The 12931-nt window shown below is 38.6% G+C and overlaps 1 protein-coding gene across 1 annotated transcript in view; it reads right to left on the reverse strand.

The window, feature by feature from the left end:
* Positions 1-12931, reverse strand: part of LOC121955302 (neurexin-3b) — a 405202-nt gene that overhangs the window by 236478 nt on the left and 155793 nt on the right. The window contains exons 11-13 of the mRNA XM_042503183.1: positions 5702-5905; positions 3402-3428; positions 641-760 (exon numbers count right to left, since the gene is read on the reverse strand). Of these exons, the coding sequence (XP_042359117.1) occupies positions 641-760; positions 3402-3428; positions 5702-5905 (351 nt within the window). The remainder of the gene's footprint in view (positions 1-640; positions 761-3401; positions 3429-5701; positions 5906-12931) is intronic.

Consider the following 12931-nt stretch of genomic DNA (forward strand, 5'->3'; position numbering starts at 1 on the left):
TTTAAATAGCATGTATTTGCTTCTTATGCCCAATATGATAAAAATGACATCAGGTGGAAAATAGTCAAAATGACAAATTCCCAAACAAAAAACCCAGAGTGACACCAAGAAATAATCCAAGTCATGTTCTTCTGCTCTGATGGCTGTGGGATCAAAAGTGTCAGTTTGAATGGGTTTCAATGGAGCTTTTTTTTTTGCATTTATCAGTCTGAATGTAACTATTTAGTTTCCACAGTGTACTTTAGACCTATTGTAGGAGCTGAGCTGCAAATTCAAAGATTAAACAAAAATACACAATCTTGCAGACTCTGCACGTGCATATGCATGAACACAGCCGAAATTATCACAAAATTAAGAATGAACACTGTGTAAAATGAGCTAAACACTCCCTGAGGGTTAAGTCAGTTTTACTATATTAGTAATTAGCAGACACAATGCACAGCTTTTTTTCTTTAGAAAGCTGTATATCAGTAGTTGCATTTTCCTTATGAAATCTAACTTGACTAAATATGATACTTGACAAAGATAATAATTGTCTTTAAACTTGCAAAAAAGGACAAAAATAAAGGACAAACATTATATGATCATGCATAACATGGATTTGGTAAAAGAGGAAGGCAGCAGTTTGTGGGATTAATACCTTCAGCCATGTCGTCATCCACAGTGAGTTTGAAGTTTTTACCGCGGCGGACCACTCGTACTGAGTGCCACTCATTGTCGTTGAGCTTTTGTCCGGCATAAAGAACCTCAGGGCCCTTGCCTGAAGAGGAGGGTTAGTTAGTCAAGGGGCGGGGGGAAGCACAAGCACAAACCAAATCTCTCTTCTCACAATGAATGAGAAAAAAACATCTCGATTTTGAATAAATAGCTTAAAAATAAAGCAATATTTGTAGTCAGATTAAAGTTAAATCTTTTGGAGGTAGTACTTTCCAAACAGAAACATGGTTTTGATTTGACAACAAACCACAGCCTGACAGTAAAAAAACTAAAAGAAAACATTTGCTGTTACTCATGCGAGGACTCAGAGCTGCGACTCACTCGACTCTCACTGGCGTGTAGTTTTGAAAAAGCTCTCCAAGTTATACTTTGACTTAAATACCCAGTTTCAGCGGTGTAATTACAGAAAGTGGATCACAAATTTTTACTGCAGGTTCATTGTGGCTGCCTGTAGAGTGAGTAAGTTATTCTAAGAAATAACCACTAGAGGGCAACGCAGCATCACTGACTTACAATCTGCTGAATAACAGAGCAAAGTCAAGTAAGCAGAGTTCAGCAGCAGACACTTTGATTAGTGGATGAGATTTAGGATTTTAAAGTAAAATGATTTTGCCCATTGTTGATCAAAAATGACCCTACATATTAACATTAGCTTTACATGAAGAAAATAATCTGTCTTTACAAAATCTTAAATTTAGAAAAGTGTTTGATAACCAATTCAAAATATTGGTGTATTTAATAAACACTTGCGGCACATTTTGACTTGTATCCAGGCAACTGTGTAATACTATGATCAGTAGTGTATTATATTGTGTCTGACTGAATTAAAAGGCAAGCTTGGTTCACTATCATTTACTAAAAAAAATAATTTAAAAAATCAAAATCATCCTTTCGAGTTGCAGCACATGTATATGTGTGCATGCATGTGTCCTAGATTATTAATTGGGGGCGTATTATTCTCATTTTCAGGTTCATACTTACAGTCAAGGTTTCTGCTTAGAAGGTGTTTACATGCTTTAAAGACCAGTTTATTTTCCTCTTTCTGTCTCTGTGGATTCACCCTCCGTCTGAAATGCTCCACTTTAGCGCCTGTCTCTTTATGACCCCCTTCTGAAAATGCCTGATTGGTCACAGTTTTTGGGTCTTGTGTCTTTTGCGGTCTCTGCAGCGTCATTGTACCATGAAAAAGCACCAAAAAAAGCTTCTAAGCACAACTGGACACGTTCAGCGGGAATATAATCCGAATAGAGATGACATGTTTCCCTGAAGTTAGCATGTAGCTTCTTTCAGCAGCGTAGGCTACATGATCTAAACATTTGCAATTGATGACAACAAAAAGTTTGCCTCTTTGGAAACAAAACCATTTTTACACACTCTGGTCAACGCCGAAATATCACGCCGTTATGCCATCTCACCATTTTGTATAAAAGGTACAATCGAGGATTTGGGGGACAGAGTTATCTCGCCTTTAAGCAGGCAAAGGAGGTGGTAACAGCGCTGTAATGATGTCTGTATTGAGACGGGATCTTGAGCTGGACGGATGTGCTGTTTTGATGTGTTGAGCGTGCGACACACCACTGGAGATTTAAAAACAGCTGGCAGGAGTTAGGAGCCAACTCAAAGACGCACAGAAACCAAAAAGGTCCACATATTGGTAAAACAATGAGGTCTTGGAGTTCCTGAGGCTCCCAGGAGAAGATGACACTGACCGCAAAATAACAGGGACGTTAAATGATTGCCAACACTGTTGTGTTAAACAGGCGTCATGCCTGTTGTATTTCCATAATGCCAGCCTGCTGTCTAAAATCACACACTGGAGCGACATGATGTTGCCGTCGTTTGGGTCAGTGCAAAAACAAAAAGTTGGCATGTAGAAGGGGCGTCGTCGTGGTTCTATAGTGTGCTTTAGGTGTGAAAAGGGCCATAGTATTTCAAACTGTCTGTTTTTGCTCACAGGGATTACTTTTACACACATTTACCCCATTTTTTTAAAAACTTTGGCCACTTTGAATATGTACATCTGACATTATACTGCTATAGCCTACATCAGATACAAAATACAGAAAAACGTAATAGGCCCCCTTTGATGACAATAATCAAGCTAATCAAAATGACCAAAGGTCTATTCTTCCTCACACACAAACCTGAACCCCTTCTTTCTCCTTTGTTCTTTGTTTCTCTTTCTCTCTGTCTACGAGGCGCAGTGAGCACTTTTAAAAATAATGAAAAATAAGAGTCTCTTTCATGAGTAACAGCATGTCTTCAGACACCATCTATACATCACATCATAAGCCTATATATTATACTTGTTAGAGTAAGGAGGGCAAGAAAATAAAGCGAGTGAGACACCCGGCCATACATTACAGTGTAAGTGAGAAAACGATTTAGCCCACAGAGAGTTAGAGAGTGTAAAACGAGCAGCATACAGGCAAACAGGGAAAGATTAAGAACCGGTTGCCTGAATCAATTTGAAAAGTGGGCCATTTAAAATATATAGAGTGCATTAAGTCAGATTTGCATAACTTTAATCTCCGGCTATTACTTTTTTTTCCACCCCTCTTATCTGAGAAATCCTCTTATCAGTCCCCTGCATTCACACATTCCTGCCCTCACATCAAGCACACAGGCTATCATCAAACATTGATTGTAGGAAAGAAGGCTGCAGAAGAAGAATGTTGACTTACTGGTGTTACAGTTTATCCTGACACAGTCTAGATGGGGAGGGGAGAATAAGTGACAGATGAAATCGCATCCTTCAAGGTTACAGCTGCAGACATCCAAGAGCAAGAAAAGCCACCTTCCGGGGACGGTCACATGACCCCAGCGGCCATTTTAGCCGGGGATGGCTACTGATGGTCAATATTGCTGGACTGAGACTGGAAATCCAATTTAATCCCAATCCAATTACTTTAACCCTTTAACCTGGATCGACTTCAAGTTTTGTTTTGCTGCATTCAAACACTTTTCACAAGTGTTTAAACCTACTGAACCTGAGAAAATCGGTTTGATTTCTTTTGAAAAAATAGGGAGAAAGTAAAGAGCAACTTGGCAAGAAATGTTCACGAAACTGGAAAAAATAAAGTAAAAGGTAACAAAAAAGGACTTGAATATGAACTATGGGGGGATTATAGGATATTATCCTAAAAAGAAGGAAATGTCCAGAAAACTATATTTACTATTCTTAAAAATTATTCTATTATGTTTTTAATCACAACAACAACAACAACAACAACAACAAATAAATAATAATAATAATAATAATAATAATAATAATAATAATAATAATAAAATCATGTATCTTATATAGGAATTAATTATTTTAAATTAATTAAATTATATAATAAAATTATTTTAAAAAATAAAACATTTTTTAAAGGTTGTTCTTTTTTGTATGTATTTGTTTTTTTATTCAGGAATTTTTCTCTAACTTTTTTTTTTACTAATTTCTTGCTAATGGGTCATTTCTTGTGAAGTTGCTTTTTTCCATCTTCCAGTGTTTTTAAAAGAAGCTAATTTTTTCAAGGGTTAATAACTTTAATATTGTAGCCAAATCTGTAAAAAAAAATCTGGTCAATATTACTACAGTGAGTTTTTTATTGTTATTATCATTTTTAAAAATTGAAAAATGTTGTTAATAAAATTTGGCTTAGTGTTGAATCATTACATTTTAAAATGGTCGCTTGTAACTTAATGGCCACATCGATTTTGCAACCCAGCAATTAGAGCCAAAATATTTCACTTGTAGCCCATTGCGTACTGGAAAATTGAACAATTTTTATAAAATTTATCATCAAAACTGAGGCTTTGCATGCCTCTTTCTAACATCTCCATCTACAGGAGAGCACTGAACCTGTGTTTGGCAGGTGCAGGTTGAAATCCATGTGACCAGGCTGGTCATGTGCCGTCAACCGCAACAGAAAAGTGGGAACAAACAGCCTCGAGCCACGCAGCACCAACACCGTACAGAGGTCGAAAGATTGCGTAAGTTGCTAATAAAATAAATAAATCTGCACATTTGATAGATATAGGTAAAATTTAAAATTAATTTAGACTTTAAAGGTAAACATATCTCCTTTGAATGCTTGGAAAAAAAGACCACATTGCACATTAAAAACATGAAATATAAGCTACAGGTGTTCCATGTTTTTAGCAGCGGTGGCAGCTGAGTACTTTGCATTCTGCAGTAAATGACGGATATTTTGCATGTACACGTCTGCTTCATGTAGAGAGTATCTATTCTGGGCTCGGCGCTCTAAAGGCCTGCACTCTGCTTAAATGTGCCACTCGTGCCACCATCTGCAGGCGCGCTGGGTGCTGTGGCATCGGGCTGTTTGCCAGACGGGCCGCAGGCTCGGGGCCTTTGAAGGGGTGAGTGCCATCTTTGAACAAGGCATGGGAGATGCCAGCTAGACCAAGGGTTACTAATGGACAGAGAGAAACATGGACCTGCTGTCATGAGAGGAAAAATAATAAAATAAAAAGACCACAGGGAACAGACCCACATGATAAGAATGCATACTATCAGTGCAGCACTAAAATGTCCAGACCTGGAGCTCTGAATAGATGGCAGGTTGTTATCTAAAATGTTGCCGTCTGAGTTAATGCATGTGTGAGGAATGTGCCATCTATTAAAGGAATTAAAGTGAAATGCTGTGTTTTTGGTCAAATCTACTTGTACACAAGAATGAGCATGGTGTGTTCAGAAGATGTGCTGCAGAGCATGGAGTACTTTGTTACGTGTTAGATTGATGGATATCAAAATCTACGAGGACATCTAAGCATCAAGGCAGAAAAAACTTACAGTCCAGGCAAAACCACACATGCGACTACAAAGACAAACTACAGAAAAGTGGTTTAACGTTTGTTAGGTCTGATAGAAAGTCTGGATCATAAAGAAAATGTACAAAAAGAAAAACACAAAGACGGTAAGGCCTCCTCTTGAAGTGGAGAGGAGGGGAGCTATCAGGGGCGGTTTATACGATACCTAGGTTGACCGTCAGTTTGACCCTGCCGCTGTCCAGCTCCAGCCGCAGCGTGTCCGCAGACTCGCGGGACGTGGCGGCCATGAGCAGGCCGAACGCCCGCTGGGACATGAAGCGCAGGGACACGTCCTCGGCCTCTGTGTGCATCACGTTTGGTATCACCACTTTCATGTACATGCTGCCGTCGTACGACAGGATCGATGACTCTGAGGAAAGGAGAGACGGAAATATTTACATTATATTACAAACAGTTTAGAAAAGTTCCTCCGATGTCCTCAATCAAAAAATGTCCACGTCACAAAACTGCAATAAAAAATATTATATATTAATATCATTTTCCAATTTTACTAGGGTCTGGAATATGTCATTCAATATCAACATCACAATTTTCTGTGCTTTTCAAAAAAAAAATTGCAAAGGCCACTTGTTGCCTTAGGACAAAAATATACCCCCTAATACTGCAACAAAAAATACTATATATTTTTGTGGAGAAAAATATATTTTCTTTTTCAGTTTCAAACCTTTAAATGCCAGTTTTTGATATGATGCCACTATGTTTACAACACACACACACACACACACACACACACACACACACACACACACACACACACACAATATAAGAATTTTGTTTCGGTATACAAAATGCTGGGGACAGTTTTTTAGGGAGAGTGATCACAGTCTGGGATATGTGAGTGATCAGCAACATTAATTTGATGAATTTTTATTGTTTTTGTGCAGTATCAGATACGTGGCTCCAACAACAGTAATAAGGGGGAGGTGAGGCTGCATCCATGTGCGTACGTGTGTGTACGTGTGTGTGTGTGTGTGTGTGCATGCGCGTGCTAAAAAATAAATAACAGATACCATCACAGCAGGACAAAGTGTGGCAATATATTGCATATGCTTCACCTCCCTCTGACAGCTTTGTTTATGCAACAGAAGCTTCCGATAAGATAAAAGAGAGTGTGTGCTGTGAAAGCAAACACAAAAACACACACACACACACACACACACACACACGCTCGGTGAAGAAAAGTAAACCAATTTAAAGCTGGATGCACGCATGTCCCTTATATTTTATTTATCAATGTGGAAACTCAAACATACATGTCCCACATGCCTGGTTGCAGCTGTATTCATCATCCACCTCTCCCTGCCTGCTCCTCTTGACTCGGGTTGTGTCCTCACTCTTATTGTGAAATCTTTTTCGGGAAAACAGAAGAGGAGCTTGTACAACTTTACCGGAATACAAAAGAATCGTCTTTACACATGCTCACACACTGAACAACACAGCTTGTCAATAAGACAATAACAACAAACAGATCATTGTTGTTCGAAGGCCAGAATGTTTCGTTCCCTTTCTATCAGTTTCCAAAAGGAGAAAGCCAAAGCGAGTGTGCCGAAAGAAGAGCAAGACTGTCAGCAGCCTGCAAGCCTCTCGGGGAGAGAGAGACAGATTAAAAAGGGTATCCAACCATGACATACCTGTTTTGACACCTCAGCTTTTAAAAGAAAAAATAGCCCTGTGGCCTCAGAAATGCACCACCATTTGGCTGCGTCTAGGGAAATGCTGAGGCTGTAGGTGAGAGGTTTTAGAGCGTCTCACGGGGGAGGGGTTGTACCTGTAAATGATGCAATGTCACGTTTCTTTTTCTCCCCTTTCTACACCGAGTCCACTACATAAAGTGTCATTTACAAGTTGATTTGAGTAGAAAATGCTTACCAACGCAAACTATAATGCATTACACTAAAAACATCTTCCATTGTTGGTTTTACGGGGAAAAAAAAAATGACAGCTGTGGTTTCCAGAATAATTCTGTAAAAATACAGTGGTTGTAAATACATCTTACAGAACAAACAGTAAATATTACAATTTAAAACTATTGTGATTCACCTGTAAAACTGATGCAATTACAACATTTTTTAACTGTAAAATTTACACTGTCCATTTGGAAGACAAAAAAATAAATACAATTTTTTAAAAAACTTTACTTTTTTAAAATGTTACTTTTTGTGTAAAACCCTAATAATAAGAAGAATAAGAATAACAATCTACTTATTAGAAAATCATAATTGTCTTTCTTTCAATTTCCAATAGCTGTTACAGGCAGGTGAAATAACTTTTTTTAGTCAAAGCTCTAATATTTATGGTTTTTCTTTCAGAGTAAACATCAGTAGCTTTCAGGAACATTAAAATGTGTTTAAACGACAGTAATCTGTAAATTCTACAAAGAAATGTCATTATTAAAACACATCAAAATGAACATGTATGTTTGGTTCAGTGCTTTACAAAATATTACTGTAAATTGAAGTTTCTTTATTTTTCTGCTCACAGTTTTATGATGTCGTGATTTTACAGCACTTTGCTGTAAATTTTATTGACATTTTTTACAGTGTATAAGTAAGTTTGGATTGAGCTTTGCTCGAGTGTCAAAATTCAGGCGATTTGTTGAAAAATTCATATACAAGCAGTGTGGGATCACTGAACCATTCGCCTCGCCAAGCAGCGCAGCGCTGTAAAAAAATATCACACGTTCCTCTGTGCTGCTTTTAGGGCTGCTGTAAAATCCGTTCTCTGAACAAGCTGTCGACTGCATGAGCACAGTAGCCTGGAGGATAATGAAACCTTGGCACACCATTGTTCTACTCAATTTTAAATTGCACGGGCTCGCTCCCTCTTTGTGTCTCCTTCGCTCTCACATAAAAAAACTAAAAAAATACGGTCACACGTCCGCACACGCGTGCAGAGCGGGCCAGTCCACAGATGGATCCCTTAACTGACAGAGGCGTGTATTGATTAGTGAGCCAGGTCAGGTCCCAGGCTCAGGAGGAGGAGAGGAAAAAACAAAACATGGTGAGAGTCAATCTGCAGCTCAGAAAACACAAACAGACAAGGACGGACGTGGACAGAGCGCCCTATAAAACAAACTGTGATGTCCGCTCTGGAGTTTAAACAGACGTGGCACGGTGCCTCAAGAAAAACTAGCTCTGAAAATTGGTTCGGATGTTTGTAGCTATGAGAATTTGACATTGGGATTGAAACTGCCTTAACCCTTCGAAACCTGGAGCGACATTTCTTTTTCTTGTGCTGCTCTCAGACACTTTTCACAATCATTTCAACCTTTGAACTCTCAGCAAATTGGTGTGATTTCTTTCAAAAACATGAAAAAAAGGCAATAAGCCGCTTAGTAAGAAATGATCCCCAAATTGCAAGAAATTAGTTGATGAAGAAATACAGCTAGAGGAAAATGTCGAGAGAAGAAAGAAAAAGCTGGGGAATAATTATATTTAGAGCTATCATAATTAAAAATTATGAAATTTAAAAGCACCTTTTCCTTTATTTTTCTTTTTTCTTATACTTGTTTTTCTTTTTTTTAAATTTTCCTGTACTTCTTAGTATTTTCTCACTAATTTTTGTTTCAGTTTCTTCTGCTATAGCTCATCACCTTCTTCCCAAGTTCATGAAAGAAATCAAGACAATTTTCTCAGGTTTCACAGAGTTAAAAATGTAATTTCCTAATAACAAAAATGCTTTAGCCTCCTCCGGCCGGCACGATCTCAGATTTTCACTACACAATTACAGCAGTCAAAAGAGTTCATAATAACAATATTATTGCGATATCTATAGAAAGCTTGACATAGTGGGAACATACATACTAATTACTGGAGATACTGACCAGCGAGATGTCTGGCTTCTCTCCCTCGGCTTGTGGTGCTCAACGTGCAAAAAAATATACATTTGGAAAACTCAACAGCAATGTCTCTTTCCAAAAATCATGACCTGGTTATGGTAGGAACTATTTTCTTTCTACCAAACTACACCCATCAGCTGCATCACGGTGGGAAAACAGCACTACAGGTAAAGGAGGAAAAAAATCCTGATTATGGGGTGAAGTGTCCCTTTCGGAGGCATAAAAGCCTTCCTAACCAGTTTGCTGTTACGCTTGAGTGGCTTTTAAACAAGCAACAACCTTGAGTTTTAAAGGTCTGTTTTTGTGCACAGCATCTTTTTTGGGGGCAAAGAGGTCCCCATCATGTCTGGATGTCATCGATCAATCTCTGCTGGGATTGGCTGTTACCGTCAAATGGCTTTTTATTGTCTGAGAGAAGAGAGGCTCGTCTTTGGTTGACTGCAGCTCAATGTACTTTATTCCCACCGCATGCCTCTCTTTGCTTTGAGTGGCAGAAAAACCAGAACAGAGGAAAGGCGGAGTTTATTTTGAGGATGTCGACACGGTTCATGTGGAGCCACCAGGGGAGGTTTGAGAAGAAAGAACGTCTTAATATTCAAAGACCCGAGATAACTGACCAGGAGACAACTCACGATGTCATCTGTCTCACACCACTTCTCACTGCTCAAATATATTTACTACAGCGAAGATTCAAATATTTTGATACAATATACTGCTTGTATTTGTTTTGTTTTGGTTTTTTTTGTTCTTCTGTTTTGTTTTGGGATTTTTATTTTATTTCATTTTATTTAACTACTAATTTTCTGGTATTTTTTCTCATACTTTTTACTAATTTCTTTTTTTTTTTTTTTTACATTTTTATTTATAGCAGTTTTACACTAAAGCAACAGAGTAAATCATATTTACATCAGGAAGACAAGGACAGTATCCAAATAAATAAATAAATAAATAAACAGCTATCGTAATGATGCCAAAAACAAACCCACAAAAAAAAAAAAAAACGACAAAAAATGTGTGAGGGCAATATCGGTCATACTGATATTATTGCCCTTTTCACTAATCCTACTATCTTTTGTTTGATTTCTTCTGTCATTGCTCATCGTCTTTGGTTGACTGCAGTTCACCGTATTTTATTCCCTCTGCTCTCTGCGTTGAGTTGCATGAAAACTCAATAAAGAGGAAAAGCTGAGTTTATTTTGAGGATGTCGACACAGTTCATTTATAACAAACTCCCAAGATGACTGAGCAGGTGAAAAGTTGCCTCCCTCTTACCGGTCAAATGCATTTCTCCAAAAAACATTAAGACACAAAGACAAAAAACCAGAAACACGGCGGAGATTCAAAGATTTTGACACAACATCCTTCTCGTCTTTATCTGTTATCGATTCTATAAAAAGGATCAGACTCGGAGCAAAGAGGTGAACACAAACTAACATCTGTAGCTTTAACTTTGTTGGACATCGACTCTGTATTCCCCACAGTCGTGTCCTTCTTTCTGGGTTATACTGGTGGCCTGCCAACAGCTCTGCAGTACTGAGCACACACCTTCTAAAATCCAAAGTGACACACGTTCATGGTTTCTAATAAACAACCGGCCTTAACCAAACTGAATTTATTCTACTAAAAGGACAAAATCAGCAGACAAACAAAGTTTCTGACCAGCTGGTGAAGCATCAGCAGCTAAAAAGAGACCTATGATGAACTTTGGACAGAAACACAAGTCAAACTGACATTATGTTGCTGGATTTCTGCTTAATATATAAAAAAGCACACTTCTTTCTCCCTCTTACTGTTATAGTAGGGCTGTCAGTTATTGACGGACGATATTCCAGGCTGAGTTTTAGAGTTACGGTGATGATACTGGTTTCATGTGAATCTATAAGTCCTGAGGAACCAGTGGTACCAGTCAGAGTAATGTTGGTGTCCAGTTAGAGGGCTGAATAACAAAAATATAACAATATAAATATGAGTAATATAAGAATTGCATTACCTTGTTAATATGGATTATATATCTTTATTATTTATTTCTCTTATTTTAAGGTAATTTCTTGTATTTGTTCTTTTACCTTTTTGTTTTGGTTTCATCTGGGAATTTTTTTAAACTTAAAGCCTCGTCACTCAGGTTTCAAAGGGTTAATAGATCTTCCAAACAAAACAATCAAAAAATCACAACTTAACCAGAGTTCAGCCGCACGGGTGCTATCCAGGTCAGAAAGATCGAACCACATAACTCCAGCTCATCAAAACCTTCACCGGTTACGTGCTGTTTTCAGAATATAATCCCAAATCCTCCTTTTGCTTTACAAAGCACTTGCTGGTTTGTCTCCACAGTCCATCTCAGACATGCTGTCAGTTTTTAAGCACAAACAGATCTCCCCAGTCACAAGATGGAAATCTCCTCCATGTGCCTGGAGCACTTTCAAAGTCTGGTGAGACGACATTCAGTATTTATGGGCTTAAAGAATGGGAGAGTGTGCCCGCTGATCTGCTCTTACACTGACTTCTTTAAAACAAAACATCCTTCTGTTCAATCGAGCATTTTCGGAAACACGCCATACATGCACGGTATGTTTGTCCGTGTGTATGTGCATTTTATGTGTATGTTTGCACTACTTTACATCTCTGTTTATTTGCATATTTTTACTTTCCGCACATAGATTACACTCTAATCTATGTGTTTACTTCCACCGGCTCCACTGAGCGGCGAACTGACTCCGTCTCAGCTCCGTCAGTCCGGACGCTTGTACATCAGATACACAAGGCTTCTATTTTTGCCGGACGTCGTATCAATTCAGCTGAATTAAGCACAGAGCAGACAGGAAATCAGACAGTGACACAACATGAAATCAACAAATTAATTTTCAGAATAAAACTCTGCGTGTTGACATCCAATCGTATTTCACTTAACTACATCAACAAAACGCCACAATGAGCGGATCCGGGTCAAAGGTTTTCAGAGGTCACTACCGACAACACGGACGAAGAGAAGCTAATTATGCAGGTAGAAAACCACAAAAAAACCACAACTATAGAAAGAAAATGGCGTGGAACGCTGTATCGGGAGTTATGGGAGTGGATGGAGAGTTATTACTAATTAGCTCCTGTACTGATATAATACACGTGATTCTGAAATCACCACGGGAAATCCTCGGCCTCGCTACTACAGCAGATCTGGCAGAGCTGCGCTGTGCCGGACTCAAACCGCAACCAGTGGGAGTTGACGGATGAAGAAGCACAAAGCAAAACCGCAGCTGAGCCGTTCAGCAACGCACATGCAAGCAGTGGAAATCCACAGCAAGTTTTGGCGCTGAAAAAAAGAAATGGCCATTTCAGAGGGGTCCCATGACCTTTGACCTGAAGATATTTGAAAGAAAATGGGTTCTGTGGGTACAAATGAGTCTCCCCTTTACAGACGTGCCCACTTAATACCAGTCCCATGGTGCTTTTTGCTGTTATTTAGTTAATAAACACAACCTGGTAAGAATAGCTTCACCTTGTCAATATGGAATTCAAAATAATGACATTGCAACCATGCGA

The sequence above is a fragment of the Plectropomus leopardus genome, chromosome 16 (genome assembly GCF_008729295.1).
Source record: "Plectropomus leopardus isolate mb chromosome 16, YSFRI_Pleo_2.0, whole genome shotgun sequence".
Classification (NCBI taxonomy): Eukaryota; Metazoa; Chordata; class Actinopteri; order Perciformes; family Serranidae; genus Plectropomus; species Plectropomus leopardus.